This window comes from Electrophorus electricus, chromosome 17 (genome assembly GCF_041902795.1).
Source record: "Electrophorus electricus isolate QZ-2024a chromosome 17, ASM4190279v1, whole genome shotgun sequence".
In the NCBI taxonomy this organism is placed as follows: Eukaryota; Metazoa; Chordata; class Actinopteri; order Gymnotiformes; family Gymnotidae; genus Electrophorus; species Electrophorus electricus.
In genome coordinates, this window is record NC_137513.1 from 21,602,501 (window position 1) to 21,622,860 (window position 20,360).

The following is a 20,360-nucleotide window of genomic DNA, read 5'->3' on the forward strand; positions in this document are numbered from 1 at the left end:
GCCCACGCCCGGGGCCGCCTTCTCCGCCTGGGCTTCCGTCAGGATGTCGCGCCCGGGGTCGGCCGTCTCGGGATCGCCCGCCTCACTCTCGGGGCTCTGCGTCTGGGACTGGTCATCCAGCTCCAGCGAACCCTTGATGGCCGAGGTCTGGGCCGAGAGCCCAGAAATGGTGCTCACCTGCCCTTTCCTCCCCTTCTTGATGTTCTCCTCCTCCTGACGCTGGTACTCCTCGTACATCTTGGCTAAGTATTCCTTATGCGCCTCATACGTCACCTGGCATGCAAGGACGCGGCAACAGAAACAGATGGCAATCCATTATTTGACGCCAACTCATAGTTTATAAACCTTCCTGACTAATCAGTGTGCCGACTAACTATGATGGAACATCGAGTGGAAGACAAGTTATCCTAATGCTTCACGGTTGCGCAGTACCCTACTACAGCCAGCAGAGGGTGCGCATTTTCATGTCTCTCGGTGGCCAGGGGAGAGGGCACTCACTTTGGAGTGTGCTATGGAGAGGGTGTCCACCCACACGCGCCAGCCGCCCCACTCGTACTTGATGGCGTGGTACAGCAGGATGCGGAAGATGTTGTAGACCATCTCCGTGATCCTCTGCTCCTCTGGGTTCTTAGGGTTGATGTAGCCCAGTGAGAACATCCAGTCCTGCCACACGGAGCACTGGAGGAGACATCTATCACAGGGAGAAGATTCAGACAAGAGCCATTGCATCCACTTCTGTCTAGAGCACTGGGCGAATGGGCATGTACATGAACAACACGCCAACTTCAGTAAATATTTGTCATAAACTGTACAGATTCTTTATGTAGGCTTTCAGTGAATTTGGGAAAATGCTTCTGTGATCCACTGAAGTTCTGTAAAACTGACAGCATCACTTTGGAATCTCTTTCTCTAATCATAATGACAGATGTTGATTAAATGTCATAACAGCCTTCAAAGCGCATATCCGGTGATTGACAGACTGTTTGACATCTGACTGTGCAAAGAACAGAAAGCTAGACACAGCTGTCACAGGGATCATCATTGGCTTTGGCACACGCATGCATATTAGCCTCTGCGTGTACTTTTCCATGTGTGTGTGTGTGTGTGTGTGTGTGTGTCCGAAACATCTGCTCGAAGTGAAATATTCCGCAAATTCAAGGATGACTGAGCATTATGGAAGCCAATTAATCAAGAGAGAACCTTAAACATGAGACATCAAGAGAACCTTAAACACAGGACATCAAGAGAACCTTAAGCATGGGACATCAAGAGAACCTTAAACACGGGACATCAAGGGAGAACAATGTCCCATCTGGCCTCGCCCTTTATTTAGATCCATTCATCAGGTGGTTACCTTTGGGGGGGGGGCAAGCACTCACCGTCTGTTCTCACGGCTGTTGCTGAAGAGTTTGATCATGTCGGAGAGGAAGAGGCGCCTCACCTCCATCAGCTCGGCGCTGGGCGTCGAGTTCTTCAGCAGGGTGGCCACCACCTTCAGGATCACTGCCAAACACCAATAGAAACGTGTGGGCTAAATGTTTGGGCCAATCAGAACAGAGTTTCTGGGAAGTGCTGACTTGGTACTAGGCAACATGTGCTATTTGACAGCTAGAGGGAGTGGATCACATATTAGGTGTTTGTTTTTTGTTTTCTTACTCGGGTTCTGGATCTTGACGCTAGAGTCTGGTTCAGGGTGGGGCTTGTGAACAACCTGCGTGCACACCTGCTCTGTCAGAATCTAAAGGAGATCAAGAAAAGAAGAAGAAGTAGTGAGCATACCAGTGCCACGCAGATAACTTGAGTGAATATAAATCGTGCATTACTGTTTACGTAATAAAGAAAATCAAAGCCTACAGCATCATCACAACACATCTAGGTCATCTAGGCAAGGAAGAGGAACCCGCACACACGTGAAGAGTAGCAGATGCTAAGGTACGCTACCTCATACAGCGTGTTGTACGTAGTCACTGACAGCGTGTTAGTGTGTAGCATGAGTCTCTCGCCCAGAAGTGTGAAAAGACTGTGTGTGTGCATGATTTCCACCTTTCTCCTGCAGAAACACACACACACACACAGAGAGGCACACACAGCGCGTAAAGCCAGCAGGAACAGCGCAAGATATGTTGAGCTTGGCACCTCTGCTATGGTGTCAGGTAACATCACTTTATCGCAGTGACTCAAAAGTAACACATCGGTTGCCAAGCTCCAGACACCGCTCGGGGTCGCGGGAATAGGGGAGGCGTTCAGCGCGACAAAGCATCCAACGGCCCATCACTCAGACGCTCCGGAATGACACGACGGCTCCGGAACGCCATCCGACCCGTGGCTCGGAGGGACGCCTCAGACTAATGGCTGCCATTCCTTAACGTGCTGCCCCAGCACTGATCTCTCTCCAGAGTCTTCAGACGCTGCACGGCTGGGCGTGCTCACTGATCACTGGAAATGGCAGCAAATGAGCTGAAAGATGATTTATTGTGGCCCCCAGCAAGCGGCTGCGCGAGTTATGCGGTGAAAATGGCGATGAAATAGCGGCTTTAAAGCTTAAAATGAAACTTCTGAGGGACTTCGAAGTTTAACTTGCTTTAAACCTCTAGGGTTGTCTAGTTCTTTGTATGGACTTCTATTTTAATAAATGTCTCTGGCATTGTATTAGACCTCAGAGATTAAATGTTTTTGTCTGTTGATTTAAAACACATTCATCTAAACAATTAGTACCCTTGACTTATTTTACTAAATGAGACAATCTAGCCAAAAATCAACCTTCTGCACCTAGCGCTGAAATCCCAGAGACACTCGTCACACACTCATATGCTCACGCACGCACACACAGCATCCAACTCTTATTGCTGCCTCGGTCTTCGTCACACACTGATATGCACACACAACACACACGCACACACATACACACCCCTCTCCATTTTGTCTTATTTCTTATTCATCGGGCTTCAAGGATCCAGTCATAATCCCACCCATTGCCTAGAGCGCTGGGGAGCTCTGCAGAATGCAGACAGAGGCGTGCAGCACTGTGCCGGACTGCTAACGCACGGCGTGGTCAGAGGCCCAGTGAAGGTCACGGGGGCATAGGTGCCATTTTTAATATCAACTTTGAAGTGCATGCATCCCTTACGGTCATGGAAAACCCCAAGTGATGTAACGACTTGTGAAGGACCCCACCCATCCCAACAATAGGCTCTTCTCTCTGTTGAGGTCAGGGAAGCGCTTTCGCTCCCTGAGGACTAAGACAGAGAGACTGAAGAGGAGCTTCTTCCCACAGGTCCCTGAATCAGGGAAACCCTGAATTCGTGCCCTGAATCAGGGAAACTGATAAACTGTGGGGACCACCACCACCACAATGTAACATAACTGTATATATATTCAATTACCACCATGTAACATAAAAACTGTAAATATGTCATTTTACAAGATGGATCTGTACATTCTGTACATTGTGTACATACATATACACACAACCATATACATTGTACATTGTGTATATAAACATAATATACATATATTGTACATACATTGTTAATATATTTTTGTACATATATAGAATATAAATATTTCTTTATGCACCCGTTTTCTTTTTCCTCAGTTTTTCTCAACCATTTCACTGCGAGTTATACTGTGTATGACTATGTATGTGACAAAATAAACCAAACTTGAACTTGACTCTTAGAGAAAAAACAAAACAAAACAAAACATCACCGTGTTCATTGTGTGTGATTGAAAATGACTATCAGGACATGGGACATTTACTCACTTGTGGCCCAAGTGCTTCAGGAAGTAACCCAGTACCTTCAGCGCCTGCACGCGAATGCTCTCGCTCTTGGAGGCCAGCAGTTTGTAGACCACTCTGAGCAAAGCACGTGGGGTGATAAAAACACAGCGTAAATATAAAAAAGGCCAATGATTTACGAAGACTCTGACTTCACAGCCGCGTAAATATGAGGAAAGGTGTGTCTGGGCTCAGTGAAAACCACGACCAGGAAAAAAGTCCGTCACTTGGATGAAAAGTGTCAGATGAGATCAGAGTCGTACGGTAATGCAGAGCAGCGGAGCAGCGTGAGGTTGTTTCATCACAGTAATGTCGGCTAATGTGTGCAAAACCCGCCGCTCCACCAGGGAAATAACTTCATCAAATCCATCCACATTTCATTATCCAGACGCGCAAGGCAAAAAGAAAGGAAAAAAGGCTTCCGTCCTGCTCGTCCGGAGTGGAAATAAACATGCAAATGTGCGAACATTCATATGCAGATGAGGCTGAATAATGCATGCTTCGCGTGGGCACGCGGCGCTGGCGGCGGCTCACCGGATGCCGTTCCTCTGGTCGAAGGCGGGGACCATCGAGGCGGGATGCTCGGACATGAGGGCTACCAGCAGCTGGAGAACGTCGTGGAGGTTCTCGTCCTGCAGGTCGGGGATGTTAAAACACACGAGCACTTTGTTTAGCCTCTTACCGCAAGGCCTCAGTGGCACGGTAACGTCGCCATGGGGAGCGCGCCGGCCATAGCAGCGTCGCCGTAAAACCACTGAACCATCGGAAGTCGTCAGTCTTAAAGGCGTCAGAACTACGGAGCGATTTAAACACTGTGCGATTTAAACACTGTGCATTAAAAATGAGTCACGCCCGAGGCAGCGGCCGCGAGATGTATCGTACTTCAGACACGCTGGCGGAGTCGTTACTCGGCGCCTCGTGCAAACGTACTGTCTGCTCACCTACCTCGTGCATGGTCAGCAAATAATTCTGAATACTCTGCAGTTCGTCCTCCTTAACGCCTCGATCCTGATGGAGCACAAGGAAGAGGAGGAGGAGAAGAAGAAGAAGATTGAAATATAATTAAAATTTGCCAAGTAAAGTCAAATAGCAAGTACACATGAAAAGGTGCCAGTCATTTGGGCACGTGAGTCACCATGACAACCAGACCCACCACTTGGGCAGCATGTAGTTCTCTTAAGTTCTTTACTCGTCAGTGGAAACGTTCATTTTTTGCTACTTCAGACATCTCGGTCTTCCAGATGTCTATTGTAAATCCAATCAGCATTCAGTTTGGCGGTGTGAAGCTGTTTTCTGCACAGCTGAAACTGGACAGCCCGTGCAGAAGCATGCAGAGCAGAAATGTTGGAAGCTCATGCATGTCGTTGCCAGCTTGTTATATTACTGCTCGGATCTTGTTGCATAGAGCTGCAGATCAAAGCTCACGTGCCCATTATAGGCTACGCAGTCGCAGACGGAGCATGCGTTTGCGCAGATTTTGGGCGGCGTGTTATCGCCGCCGTGTGCAAACGTGCATCATAAATCGGTGGACAGTTACGTGAATGTGGCCGAGACGGTTGCAGCCCTCGCTGCATTACTGAGCTCGGCGCGAAAAAAAAAAAAAACTATTTCAAAGCACGGCGTGACGACAGAAGACAAGAGCGTCCATGACTCGCGTGAAATGAAAGCTTGCGGTGCGCGTGACACCGAGCAGGCTGCTGCGCGGTAGCTCATTAGCCAGCTAACGCTACTGCGGAGGAAAGAGAGCTGGGTCTTACCTTGAGAATTAGCTGCTTGAGAAAGAGTAGCATGAAAGCCCTCAGCGAGATGATCTCCTTCTGGGAGGGCCGGGGCCCGTCTGTAAACGCACACGCCACAGATGGCTGTCAAAACAGGTGCCGCATGGGACGGAGGCTTACATTTCAGGGTTTGGTTTTCCTCTGTGTGAAGCTGTGCGGAATGGCTGAGTGGGGAAAGCCTTTTATCGGCGTTCCACGAAATCAATTCGGGTCATCCGAACTGATTTTTGTAGTGTCACTCCAGCTTTAGTGAGTTGACCTGCAACCTCTCAGGACTGGAGTCTGGCGCGTCCCATGCTTGTGGCACTGGAACTCGCGCGTTGGCCTAACCTAATATGTAGCGTACTCTCTATCGTGTGTGTGTGTCTGGGGTTGGCGGGTTCGTTCAAAGCGCATCAGACTAATGGTCAGAGCCGTCACCTTGCCACGATCTCATGAGTGTAAGGGCGTAGCAAAATTCAACAATGCGATCCACTGAATGTCATCCACCAGCTATTCCCTCCACGTTTCAAATCCGCGCGTGCGCCAGGAGCTCGGCGTATCTGAATGGAGATGGTGCCATCTGATGTGACGGAGAGGACACTGATTAATCGTCTTATTCCCAGATGCATCCGTGACCGAGAGTGGACATGTGGGCCCAGTCGTTTGGGTGCCATCTTCACCGTTAGCTTTCTGGTTGGGTTTCTCTCTCTGCCAGTATACGTGAGCACGAGCTGCCAGTCTAAAGACGGGTGGGGAAACAACTGATCAATACCAACCGCTGGTTATTCACGACACTGACGTCGAGATTGAGTGTGACGTCTTTAAAAACATAAAACACAAACAAATCTAATCTGGGCTTGGAGTTTGACGTGAGCGCCTTCATCTGTGAGCTGCTCTGTGCGGGTGTACCAGGGAAAGACACTCTAGTGTGATTACACCCCCCCCCCCCCCGTGCACACTCCCGGTACACGTCTCACCCAACTCACGCCCTTTCTCACCGGCGTCTCACTTCTCAGAAGCAACACTACTGTAATCAAGAAAGAAACCCTCAGATTTCCCGCTTGCGTGCTCGCGCTGCAGCTTTAATGAAACCACGTGTCACGGCCTGCTGATTAAAAAACTAACCAACCAGCGAAAGGACGGCACCTGTGCGTTGCAGTCTGACTCCAGCTAATGCAAAGCGCTCACGACAAAATGGGAGCTTTAATGAAATTTTTTTTTTTTTCGGGCTGTACAGCAGCGTGTCCAAGATGAAGAGAAAACGGCGTGACCAGAAAGGCGCAAAAAAGGCAGACAGTGCAAATTTTCCTTAACTGCTCCTCTTCCTCCTCGTCTTCCTCCTCATCCATTACACTCAAGAAATGAACACCCACTTCTGGAAGCTTGTCACATCTGCGATTAGAAAAGAACTTCAAGCGTATTTTTAATAGTTAATCGATGTTCCCTCCCATAGCTTTGGCGCGAAGGCCCACTGGTTTGAAGCAAAAACTAACATTTGCACAAAGCTGTTATACTAATAGATTTGTCAGGGTGTGTCTGGAAAGCGGAGAGTTGGAAATGTAAAGGCACGACTGCACTCTGTGTATATGTTGATATAAACCATTTGCATACGTGTTAATGAGGTGTGGGGTGGTACTGAAGTTAATGGACCCACTCCAGAGACACCAAAATGCACGGTGACAGAAGGTGAAATATCTGTGTGTGTGTATAAATAATCTTAACTGTTCCCAGGACTGCACTGGTCACAGCCCACTACAGGAGCTGCCGTTGTCTTCACCCTCTTTTGCCAGCCCTGGGCTCGGGGTATTCCTTGAGCATTTCCTGTTCCTTGTTACTCATGCTGCTACCGCTTGGCCCTCTACTGCTGTCTGTCCATTACTACTGTATCCGCTTGGTTATTCATTAGCATTCTGTCTGGATCTGGAAGTCCCACAGGACCTTAGCTCTTTCGTTCTCTAGCACCTTTGGTAGAGATGATAGATGTTTCTTTGTACTATTCCAGCCACTTGGTTATGGCATTCAATGTGCGCTCTGCCTGCCAGCATCTTGCATCCCGCTGTTATGTGCTGGATTGTACCAGGGGCGTCTTTTCTCTTTCTGGGGTCCTGCCTGGTGTGGTAGAGCCCAGCCTCTATTGATCTCATATTCAGAGCTTGTTCTCGTGCTGCCCCTGGTGCGTTTCACACCAGCCTTTTCCAGCCATTGGTAGGATTTCTCCATATCAGCCACTTTAACTATCTGCCGGTGCTGCGTCCCGTCCAGGGGTTTAACCTTCCATGATGGTTCCTGCTCCTCCTCATTCCCACTCTCCTCGGGATTCTTGTGTCTGAGGTACTCACTAAGCTCTGTGTCACTCGGGCTCATCTGCCTGGTGTACTCCTGGATCTTGGACGTTTCATCCTGGATAGTGGCTCTGAAGCTTAGTAATCCTCGGCACCCCTCCTTCCGCTTGGTGTACAGTCTCAAAGTGCTGCTGTGTTCTCCTCGGGGAGAGCATGTGTAGAGTATTATGCCAGCAGGGTGATCTGAGGCCTGGTAGAGTGTAGGTGTTGATAGCCCAGATCTTGTTCTTCCCATTCATGTGACTTCTCAGGACACCCATACTCTCACACCCATACTCTCTCACACACACACACACACACACACACACACACACACACACACACACACAGTGAATCACAGGGTACTTGTGCGCTGTGGCTGTCCAGACTAAAGTCTTTGATTAAACAGTGATTGTGTTCAAGTGATGCATATCCTTAATTTATAGAGTCAGTTGAAGACCAGGACCCTTCAAGTAAAGGGAGAAGAAAAGAAAGAAAATGAGCATGAGAGAGAGAGAGACTTCATTTCCGGACAGAACTGTCACTCTTTTCTGAAACCCCTTCTTTCTTCCTGGGCGTAACCGTACACTTCATTACATCTCAGCACCGTTTCTTGTCTTAACCCCACTTAGAGGCACAGACACCAAGGACTGTAGCGTCTGATGAATTAAAGATAAATCAGTGAAAACCAGCCCGATGATGGAATCACCTGCCTGGCAAGCAAGGCATGAATTCCTTTACCGTTTTCATCAAGACTTCACTTAGCATGCTGTCCCCGGTATAACCACCAGATGCTGATCTTGTGTGTGTGTGTGCACGCGCATGCGTGTTTGTGCATGTACATTCAGGCACATGCTCTCTGGTCTTTGTCTGGCAGCTCCCTGGTTCGCGCATCTCTTCTTATCTGACTGTATCTGCACGCGCTCTAAACGTGGCCCGCGGGTGTCCGACCACCAGGACCTGTAGCACAGCTCCTTCTTGTCCTCTGGAGTCCCCTGCCTTCGTTAGGCACTCCGACGCTATGGGTGACGCGCTACTTCATATTCCCTGCGACTTTGCAAAAGCACGCTACACTGATCAGATGATTAAAACCTCTGGAAATCCTGCCGCCCGTGTAATCTCATTCACCACCGCCTCGGTTCCAGGGAACGGGGGGAAATAATAAATCTTTCTCTTTCCAACATACCACTGAGGCATGACAGAGAGGGCTCGGTGGACATACCCCCTTTCACGTTCCACTGGGCTTTTTCGTGAAAACTATCTTAGTACTTGGTATTAGTTGCAGTTTGTTACCAGTGTAGAGAATGTCTTGTTTCTAAAGCCAAAGGTGTACAATATACTCTTCTAAGACCCTTTTAACCCTCGCGGTAGCTTAGTGAACAACAATAATGCTTGAAAATTGTAGCGCTGAAAATTCGGCCTCCAAAACGAGGGGCTTATTTGTATCATAAAGGAAATATGTCACAGGAGAAAAGTGTTCCAGGTAGGACTTGAGACTGCACAAAAGCCAAGCAAGGAGGAGAGATGCCCGTAACAAAAGACAAAACCGTGGAGGAGAGAGAGAGAGAGAGAGAGAGAGAGAGAGAGAGCGCAGAGTGAGAACACAAGATGGCTGTTTAGTGACAGAGAGGGAGCCAGAGCTGAACCAGTCAGGTGGCCCTGTACAAACCAGACAAAAGATCGCTCTTTAAGGCTTTGTGTGTGTGTGTGTGTCAGCTGAGCTTCTAACCTACAGGTTGGCAGCACTATACCAAATGCAAGGTTTCTAACATGAAGACACAGGGAGAGTCTGGTTTCAACTCCTCCAGTAAACAAATCTGCCGACGGTCATTAACCACATCCCAACGCAGTTACCCTGCAGTTGTGAACTCTTCAGTGGGTGGATCTTTCTGTGTTAAACTTCCCGCTAAGCTTGGAATGTCGGTGTTAAATCTGAGTTGGTGCTGTTCACTTGCGCCTGGACTGCACGTTTCAGCAGAGCGGGAGGGAGCCCTGGGTCGTCGTCGGGTCAGAGCGACGACTCCCGTGACGACACCCATTTACGGCAGACAGACACTGCCCGAGATGGGATGGAGCTTCACCGAGAGGCACACAGATCTCGTGGATGAGAGCACAGGACGTAGCGGAGGTCGTAAACATGTCAGCAGTGACAGACGCCAACAGGAAGGAACGAGCATCTCAATCCTTCTGTCTAACTAACAGACTGATGTGGAGAACATTAGCAGTAATGCTGAGGAGATGGCTAATTAACTTTATAGCGTGGCTCTGTAGGGTGTTATGCTGATACAATAAGCTACAACAATAACAATGTAACTAGTGTGGCCTACTGCACCAGTAAACCCCCCAGTACACGCCCTTCACCATTATGTTGCACAAAATTCAAATATTTTGTCGGAAGTATACGAACTGCTCCGTGTGTGTATTCAACTATGTCCGTTACACTGTCTTGTATTTCCCCTGTGTGATAGGGTGTGTGCTGTGTACGCAGTAAGTTCAGTACTCCAGTGCCGGCAGGGCCATGAGCCATGCCAAACATCGTCTGCTCCTGTCTCGTCCTGTCGTTGTGGTGGGGGTGCAGAAGGGCTGGGGCAGGGATCGGGGGGTATTACCCAGGCCTTTGGGTGTGATTCCACTGCAGGGAGCCGGGTTGACCGCCCAGTAGTAGTACTTTAGCGTGTGGATGAGCTGCAAGACTGTTCCCACCCTCCGGATGGTGTTGTAGATGGTTGCCGTGCCGATGAACTCCGCCGACAGGTAGGTGTACAGCGAGAGCTGCACCTGAATGAGGGGAAACACACACACACACACACGTATGAAAGTTGACTGTAGCCACACTTAAAGGACCAGACCATAAACACTGCAGGGTACAACGGCCAGGCTGATCACTATCAACTCATTTCTACACTCGTGTCTTGCCTGTTCCGCGAATGCCATTAAGGGTGAAATGCACCCATTTTAAACAACTTAAACCCTGTGTGGCACTTTCGGTAAGTCACTACCAGCTTGCCTAAGGGTTAATATGAAGGTTAATATGAGGTTTAACTACAAATCCATAAAAACCCTTTGTAGTTGCGCCATGTTGCAGTTCAGATTCCACCCTGCACGACATACGTGTGCTACACGGGCTCTCAGAAGGCCAACAGCCAAACTTTAATTAACCTGTCAGCCTGGTAGCAAAGCACAGGAATGCCAAAGCACAAAGAACCTTCCAGAAAGATGGAGGAAAGCTGAGGTCTCTATCCAAAAAAGAGAGTGGAGTCGACTCTGTTGTTTGCTGTTAGAGCCCTCTAGATTAATAATCTACAATCTGGGCCTATCCACTCCAAACTTACTTTCTCTCTCTCCCTCCCTCCCTCCTCTGCATGTACTTGCACACCTCTGTTAGTTATTCATTCATCTTGCGGTGTGGTGTCTGGGGCCGGGACTCTCGGCACGCGGTATCACCCCTCTCTGACACGCCTCATCCGCCACTTTGCGGGTCATTACAGCGCGCGGCCAGCCAAATTTCGATCTTTTAGCATTTCAAAACAAATGTACACCCCCTGGCCCAGGTTCACACACCAACTGTGTCCACAGGCGGCCCCTCCTGAGCAAAGCAAAAATGCAGAGAGCCATTAAAAAATATTTATCACTTCCCCACGACTCTGGGACCAACCTTAAGTGACCCAGAGCTGAGCTGCTGTGCAGTCAGTATTTCAAGCGCTCCGACTTCAAAAGCCTGTTTGCGCTGAATAACAAAGTGCCCAATTACAAACAAAGCAAACAGACCGCCGATACAACTGCAACAGCTTGTGTGTGTTCGTGTGATTCAAATAGGTGCTCTTCAAACCTGCACTCACATGGAAATATGCCTATTACAGCAAAAGGCATCACACACCAGCACCCCAACCCGAGGGGCCCCGGGGGGCCGAAGCGGCGGCCCCTCACCTTGGCCGGCGTGTGGATCCAGAGGGCCGCGTTGAAGAGGATGTGGTCACACAGCTGCTTGAGGAGAGCTGCCCCGTGACTTAGGCCGTCCAGATACTTGGCGAAGGAGAGGAACTGGTCAAGCACAGGCCGCGTGAGGTGCACGCGAGATGCCTACGCAGCACGGCGGGAGGGCGACAGGAAGTACAGGAAGTAAAGACAAAGACACCCAAGTGCTATTTCCCCACACAGATCTATTACTGTGACACTGTGACCAATACTGTGGTAAGCAATTAATCATTCAACCTGAATAGCTGCATAACTATAATTAAAAACAAAGAAACAAACTAAGGAGCTTGAAGTTTTGACTTTGGAGCCAGATGAGGACTTTAGCTGCGAGAGACTCTAGGTGATTTGTGGCGCCTGGCACCTGTAGTGGCATGAGCTGCAGGTGGGCGCAGCAGGAGTGGGCACCTGGCCACAGGAGCAGAACAGAGAGCCGCTCCTGGCACTGCCTCAACGTTAGCTCTCCTCTGCAGAGCAGACAACTTTACTTATTTATTCTTGTTTCTCTCTTGAAAGGAGGTGCAAATTGAAATACAGATAGAGCGAGAGAGGGAGAGAGAGAGAGAGAGAGAAAAGAAGGATAAAGAAAGATGGATGAGGGAGAGAGGGAGAGACTGAGAAAGATGGATTAGGGGTGACAGGGAGAGAGAGCGAGAGAGATGGATGAGGAAGAGTGTGTTGCACCACAGTACTTGTTAAAGAAGGACGCCCACTTACAACGCCCTTCTGATCTCCTCACCCACCGACGGTGATCACACGGATCCCAAGAGGCACTTTATCTCTGCCTTCAGGCTGAGCAGACACTATACATTCATTCGTTCGTTCATTCATTCATTCATTCATCTACATCAATGACTTCCCTTTTAAATGACGGGTAGGGCCGTGATTTAAACGTCACATTTGTGAAAGACTGAGCCATCGCAGGTCAAGCTGGCCCTGTGCTTCCCGTCAAAAGAAAAACACTCGATCGTTTAATGGAACCTCTTATGTCCAGAGCGCAGGCCGGTGGAACTCTGAAAGCCCATAATCTCAACCCGACGATCGCCCGCAGGCCTGACAGATACGTCGCGCTGCGCAGGGCCGAGGTGTCGCGGGCGCACTTGCACCCAGGAAGGGCGGCACCGACCTTCTCCAGCAGGTAGCTGATCACCAGGAAGCCCTTCCCCCCAAGCATCTGTTCCTGCATGGCCACGGAGCTCTTCAGTAACTCCATCAGGAAGGCCAACAGGGCGGCGCTGTGGAGCACACAGCAGCAGGGTCACTGCACAGAATCAAGCAGCCCGCGCTTCGGAAATAAGACAGGCAGCGGAGGAGAGGTTTTTCCCGTGCCCAGAAATTTACAGTTTATAGCGATAAACTATAACTAGTATACAGTTATAGTTACAGCTTATAGTTCAACACCAACACGTTATAGTTCACAGCCGCAGTGTCCTGTAAAATGGATGTGTTGTTTAAAACATCCTTCTAAAGTAGGAGCGTGGTCACTTTAAACGCTGAATCAGCGAATCTACGATGACTTGACAAAGGAGTAAAGGTTACGATAAAAAGGCAGAATTATTTTATCGGTTAATTTAAGCAGCTTTGTTTTGCATGGTGAACTGGTTCTGATGATTGTTTTGCGAGTGATCATGTGTGTCGCAAGGCAGATGGGCCCTTCTCTGTTTGGACACTCTGTGTCCAAAACCCCCCGACAAGCGACAGCGGTTAGCGTTAGTGCCTCTCGTGCGCCCCCTGCGGGCATCCTGGCAGCGCCCGGATCAACTTAGCCAGGATTAAGGGCAGCTCGGGGCAACCAGCCCCCTTCAGCCACCAGGCGGCGGAGGCTGGCCAGCACGGTTCTGCTGTCCTGTTGTCAGACATGGATGGTTAGGAACCAGAGCATGACGGCACACTGGTGTGTTTATGTAAAAACTCGGCCTGAGCATCCATGCGGCCTAAGGTTCCAGTTTTGGACAAAACTTTTTAAATTAAAAAAAGAAACATCTAACCTCAGGGTTTGTCTCAAACGTTTTGGTTTTGGTTCTAGCATAAACGTTGGTTCCGTGTTTAACATGGCTGGCCGGGCAGAGCGGGGTCAGACAAGGGTACTCACCAGACGGTGGTCTCTACCTGGCCCTCACTGTGCTGGTGGACGTCGAGCTGGGCAAACAGGGGAAACAGCACCTGGATTCCTCCGATGGAGTGAATGGCGCTGTGGATGGAGTGGGTGACGATGGCCTTCACGTCCTGCAGGGCACGAGGAGATATCCATGGAAACACACAGACGCACGTGAGCACTCGTGCAGAGATGAAGTATCTTTAAGGGCGATGTTTGCAAATGGCTAAAAATCTGTCAAACATACAGCGTGCACGCAAACACAGAAACGTGCGTAGGATTCCCGCTGAACTACGCTTTACTAGAGTGAATTACGACAGAGTTTTTGGCTCGCATGCATTGGAGGGTCAAGCTAACCTAACCATTTTGAAACTTCCATTTGCAGCTCTCTGGTGCAGCCATAATCTATGTTTGCATCACACTTTTCATTCATCCTTCATTTATCCTTGTTTTCACATTTCACTGCATGTGTATTTTTAATTAGGTTTGTATTTATATTTTCTATCTAAGGCATCTTTCCTACTTTTATTTGTAGATCAACTTGAACTGAACTGTGAATGAAATACATATATAAAGAAACTTGTCTTGCCTCAAGTGTCTAAAGTAACATGAGGTGTTCTCTGTTTAAGAAGATATTGCTCCCCAGGTGGACTTTCTTGTTTACATAATTTTGTTTCCCATTACAGGCACATTTTACCCTCCAAAAAGAGCAATACAGAGCGAGCGAGCGCGCACGCACGCACGCACACACACCTGCAGCATGAGGGCGTGGGGCGAGTGGACGAAGATGGAGGAGTTTTCTCTGGGCGAGGACTCCAGACACAGCTGGGCGTCGGTGGCTTTGGCATTATAGGTGAAACAGATGCTGTTGGCCAACTTGCCGTCATACAGCACCTGCTTATGGTGCTCGACCAGGTGCAGGTCACTCTCCGACTTAAACTTGAACGTGCTCTGGAGAGAGTGGGGAGGAGCATGGGAATGACACACGTGAGAGGGGCTAGAGGACCATAAAAAGAAGAGTGATATAAATCAAACAGAAAAAAAGGAGACATATAACTCTACATATCAGACACATTCATAGTATAACTAGCCTGGGTGTCCCAAAGTACAACTAAATAAATAACCAGAAACAAATCTTAATCGGTTAAGCTGCTACCTCTGCTTATTAATGTAGTAATGTATTCAGCACTGTCAAACAACAACAACAACAAAAGCATTTCTTTTATGTGGTGATTATGACTCCAATAAGGAGACAAATGACAGGAAAGCCAGCGTAGGGGGATCCTGTGAAAAGAGATGTGTGCAATTAAACGCTAAAATTGAATCAGTGAATCACTGATTCGTCGCTCGAGCTCCACTAAGCGTGCGAACGCTGCATGTGAATCATCCTTGTTATTGTGTCTGCCTCTCTGCAGCCCACGCCGGCCAGCCACCCCCGGGACGGTGGCGTCACCCGGCCGTGACCCCTCCCCTCTCCCTCCACCGTCGCCGGTGAAAGCGTGTGCAGGTGCGTGAGGTTTTGCGCACTTTTGGGCACTTTGTTCTCTTCCGCGATCACGTCGCCATGTAAAGCACTTGAAAGGAGCCCATGACGGACACTTCGCCCGTCTCGTACTTCAGATACCGCTAGAAATATCACACGCAGTTTCGTTGCGCGCTTCGGAGCGCGCTTGTCGCCGCGCTGACAGATACGCGAGTCGCTCTGGATAAGCGCGTCTGCCAGCCGCTGTAAACGTAACGGCACGCTGCTTTTCGGTTTATCCTTTGCTTATTTATGCGGTGTCAAATTTTACAGGGTTTCTTTTCCCAGCGGAGTTTGCGCTCAGAGGTGCTTAAGCAGGAACGACCGTAATGACAGCCCTTCGCAGGAGTAGCAGCTAAAAATAATGATAAAAAAGCCAATGATCCAGCCCCAAAGGACTGGAGAATACGCGAGGTACGCAGCTACAAGAGCAGGCAGGGCAGGAACGGACAGCCACGTCACGGCCTTGCAGGCACAGAGGCAAGGCAGAGCTGCTACACGTGGTGCTGCTTCGTCCCATGCAGGGTTAATGCCTTTTATTCTGTGGAGAGTGCGATCACATCGCCACGCTAATTTAATCTCCGAGGTGCCAAAAAAAGACACGCTGGAAGAACAGAAAACAATTACGTGAACAGAACAGAAATAGAGTAGAAATTCACCAAAATGAAAATGCTTTTTCGAAACAGGACCGGCCGCGTTCGCCTTTTGAGCTCTGCGCGTTCCTGTCAACAAAAAAGGAAAAAAGAAAAATCTATAGAATGGCATCTTTACTCTGGGAACATATTCTGCTTGGTTTAGAAGAGGTAAACAAAGCTGCTACATTAAGAGCACGCACATAGATTGTGGATTTGGGTAACGCCCGGGCCGGCCCCAGGGCGCCGAGGCCAAGCTCTTACGGAGATCACAGAGTCCCGCTTCGGGCATTGCAGGCAAGCAGACATCAGGGAAGGCAGAACTGGCTGACTCCTCGCATTAACGCACCGCTTGGTGGGTCCAGCGCACGGAGCATGAGTCCAGCAAGGTCTGATGACTCACCCAGTTCAACTCCCGTTAATTACACGTATAGCAGACGGGCTAGAGCTGAAAACAAGAATCACGGAAACGACGCTGGACCCTGGTCTCCTCCGACCCCTGGCAGAGACCCGGCGAAGGCCTCTCTGAATGTGTAAGCGTGGAAATGAATAATTACCAACGGAAAACAGATCATTAACTTAAAGATACTGAGTGAAAGTAATAAGTGATGATTTCAGATTCTTGGAATAACGATTCACACAGGAGGAATGAGGAGTCAGGTTGAAAATGTTCTATAACATCTCCGGAATGCCGTGTGAGAATGCTGTGAGAAGCGGAACTAGCCTGATGTGGGGCAGTCGTGCTTCTCCTAATCGACTGTGCGAATAAGGGTGTTACAGTATTCATGTGACATTTTTCTCCATGAGTCAGTTTTCGGCCCTTTCTGCTGTCCATGGCTAATTAAGGCTTTGACTTCACATAACATCTGTTGACAAGAATGTTCTGCAGTCTGAGCGACACCAAGTGTCGCACAATGCACGTGGACACACATAGCTAGAGTCTCTCCATCTGTCCCTGTCTTTTTCACACACACAGAGAGAGAGAGAGAGAGAGAACGAACGAGAACAATGCTTCCAGCTGGTTAAAGTTGTATGATCCTTACTAAAAAGTGTGTTACCATAATTACCATGAGTAATCTGCTTATGCAAGCCCAAGATTTCCCTTCTTTTTCTAAACGCCGTGGTGTCTGGGAACTACGATCTGGTACGCTGTCCTGGTAAGAAACTTTTCATGCGTTTTATCTTTTGAGATCTTAGATTCCCATCTGGGACCTGCGCCGACAGTGACTTCCATCATTACAAAACACAATTAACTCGCACTGTCAAAGGAAACATCACTGGAGCGCTAATAAGTCACAACTTGGACACATGCCAGAGAAATCAAACGAAAAGAAAAATAAGCAAGTCAATCCCTGAGGGAACATGGCAATAATAATGTGTGATAAAAAATGACTCTTTGGACATTTATGGGTAGTTTTCCAGGATTTTCTCAGGTGGAGTGACATGAGAATACATGAGACACAATAACTTTGACAGAATGCTGCCATAATGGTCTCCACCCTCCTGGCAATAACCGATGGTGTAATTCCAGGCTTTCAAATGTGGGCCAATGCCAAACAACCCCGGAGCGTTTGTTTTCGTGTCAGTGGGGAAGGAGCAATCACTGGAGAGAGCTGCTTACGCTGTGGAAGGAACATCCTGTAATCCCAAAACTATTTTAGGCACCTGACAACTGGTGAATGACGTGACAGAAACGCCAACTCCTTCAGGCGAGGCCAAGGCATTCTCGCCTGTATTTATCCATTGCTTTCTAATTAAGGCAGAACAATAGACAAATGGATTACAACACACTTAATTCGAAGAAAGTGTGATTATAAAACAATGGTGGAGCTTAAAGTACATCTTTCATATTGCAAGTCAAAGGTCGTTTAGGGGTACACAAATGATCTCTTCATTGACAACGTACATCGTAAATGACTAAACCTAAGGGTCATCCTTTCACTTGTGGTCATCCTCCACTGAGAAGCCAGGTCAGTGACCTCCTTGTGATCCCCCCCACGCAATAAAAGCATCACACACGGGTCATTACCCTGCCTCTTGCATTACCGATTGATGTCATCACTGCCAGGGGATGGACGTCAGCCCGGCGTCAGCTGAACCTGGATCAGCCATTGCCACGCCACCGCAACAGGTAATCCGGGCAGTCGGGTACTCGTGCTGCTCCCGGATCTGCTCTTAGGAGTAGCGGCCATGGCCGACTGACGTTGCTAATGAGTTACAGTGGGGAGGGTTCCGACCACAGATCAATCACGTAAACTGTGGGATCCATTAAGGCCTAATAGCCTGCGATCACAGCCCCTGGCTGCCCGGGAAAGACGGGTCCCCCTGCTCAGGTTACTGTGAAACCAGCGGCGTTGGCTAGTTCTGTGGCCCCTCAGACACAACGGTAGAGGAGTTCAACGGATCTCACGCGAGAGACAGCGCTGGGTGTCGGGCAGGGTGCATTGCCTGATGATAAAATGTAAAAAATTATAATAATAATAATAATAATAATAAAAGTGCATTGCTCAGAGATAATCAAGTCTGGATAAATATCACGCATTTACAGTTTGATGACAATTATGTGATCAGATCACCTCATGATCACCAGACATGGAGGCATAGGCCAGGATCCAGAAGTTACAAAGGCTGCATTCAGCGTTAGATTGGTTAGATTCTCCTTCCTTTTTTTTTTTTTTTTTTTTTTTTTTTTGAGGGAAAGTGCTCCATCACAGCTGCAGGGACTCATTCATCTCTATTTAAAAAAAAAACCAAAAAACAAACCCCCAAAAAAAGAGTCCAGGCAGCCTGCACGTTAACTGACAGGCTCCCTCAGGGATCGCTCGGCAGCAGGGCAAATACCATTCGTGGGTTCATCTAGGACAGGTAATTGGCTTCCCCTGCCTGCACCACCCATTAATCCCGACTGCCTGCCCGTCACGATGGTGTGTGTTGCTGAGGTAATCGAAGGTCTAGATCCGCAATTAATAAAGGAACTGGCGAGTTGGCGGTGATTAGAGAGAAAGGGCTAGAAACGTCTCCCAGGCTTTAGACGCCCGAGAGGTCAGGAAGGCTGCGAAGTATGTGCTCCATGGGCATTTAGGGGTTTCCTCACAGGGGATGAGGTTCTTACCGCAACAGGTCGGCCACGCTACACAAAGCCTCTTTCGTGCTCCAAAGCACACTGTCTGGCGAACTAAGAAACTGAGATGTCATCAGAAACGCTGCACACAGCCATTTCGAAGGATACAGAATGGCCAAAAGCAGAAACTAGGAGCTGTACACTGCTGCAGGACCCAGTTACAATAACTACTCCCGGTACTTGTAGAACAAGAGTTACGCTATTAAAAGTCCCGATTGCCTGGCTGAGGTTTCCCCCCGTGGACACAATTAAAACATGAGAGTGTGACAACAAGCGGCATGAGCCGGAGGAGGAGGAGGAGGAGGAGGAAGGTCAGAGCCATGGAACAAAAACCACAAACACACGCCATGCTTCAGTGAGGCTGAGGTTGAGGAAGGCCGAGTGTGTTGTTGCAACAGGGGAAGAGCCCAAAGGTTGTGCTCCGCTTTCTGTGGAATCTGTCAGAAAACAGGTAGCAGGAAAAAAAAAACATTATTTTAAGGCATTTCACAGGTTTTTATAGAACCCGGACTAGTTCCCCTTTGAAGGGAAACCAGATCTTGGACATTCCAGTGGGCGTAATTCAGACACTCAGTTGCTCTGCGCTTTTGTGTCACACTTTTGGTTCACAGATCAATCGTGCTGTGAGGCTGGATTTGAATGACGACTGCTCTCTCTCAGTCTGTATTCCTGGATGGTTTTTTTTGGGGGGGTTTTCCACAAAGGAATGTGAAATCTTTCAAATTTGTACAAATCTATCGATTGGAAAGTAAACGGACCACTGATCAGTGATAACAGAAGTGAAGCCAACGTCTGAGGCAAGGCGTCACAGACCTTGTAGCTAGGGCCCAGCTGATGGATGGCAAAGATCTGCGATGGGTTGAGGGCCTCACTGAACACGTAGATGGCTCCCAGCTGTCCGCAGAATACCCGGTTCGCGTCTGCCGTCTCTGAGGAGCCCAGGAAACATTTGTCATAGCTCTGCAATGAGAAGAGGGGTAGGGAGGGTTGGTGAGAGGACAGATGGGAGTTTAACGGTACCTACGTTCGGGCACAAGGACTCAGGTAGGTGTTATTTAAAGTTTAACGTGACGAGTAAAGGAAAAAGCAAATTTGAGGAGCGCAAGAGCACTGCGCCTTTAGGGCGCAGAGACAGGAGCGGGCGGGTGAGCGGCTTTGG

The 20,360-nt window shown here is 48.8% G+C and overlaps 1 protein-coding gene across 5 annotated transcripts in view; it reads right to left on the minus strand.

The window, feature by feature from the left end:
* Positions 1–20,360, minus strand: part of nbeab (neurobeachin b) — a 189,152-nt gene that overhangs the window by 120,682 nt on the left and 48,110 nt on the right. For 4 of the 5 annotated variants that reach the window (XM_081700540.1, XM_081700539.1, XM_081700548.1 and 1 more), the window contains exons 8-22: positions 20,015–20,161; positions 14,680–14,877; positions 13,924–14,057; positions 12,958–13,066; positions 11,787–11,939; positions 10,469–10,637; positions 5,536–5,615; positions 4,724–4,786; positions 4,313–4,410; positions 3,764–3,856; positions 1,942–2,050; positions 1,657–1,738; positions 1,380–1,503; positions 499–691; positions 1–273 (exon numbers count right to left, since the gene is read on the minus strand). The exon at positions 1–273 is cut by the window's left edge and continues 681 nt beyond it. In XM_081700540.1, the coding sequence (XP_081556666.1) occupies positions 1–273; positions 499–691; positions 1,380–1,503; positions 1,657–1,738; positions 1,942–2,050; positions 3,764–3,856; positions 4,313–4,410; positions 4,724–4,786; positions 5,536–5,615; positions 10,469–10,637; positions 11,787–11,939; positions 12,958–13,066; positions 13,924–14,057; positions 14,680–14,877; positions 20,015–20,161 (2,025 nt within the window). Of the gene's footprint in view, positions 274–498; positions 692–1,379; positions 1,504–1,656; positions 1,739–1,941; positions 2,051–3,763; positions 3,857–4,312; positions 4,411–4,723; positions 4,787–5,535; positions 5,616–10,468; positions 10,638–11,786; positions 11,940–12,957; positions 13,067–13,923; positions 14,058–14,679; positions 14,878–18,126; positions 18,457–20,014; positions 20,162–20,360 lie in introns of those variants that run through there. The other variant, XM_081700542.1, reaches the window with a different exon arrangement.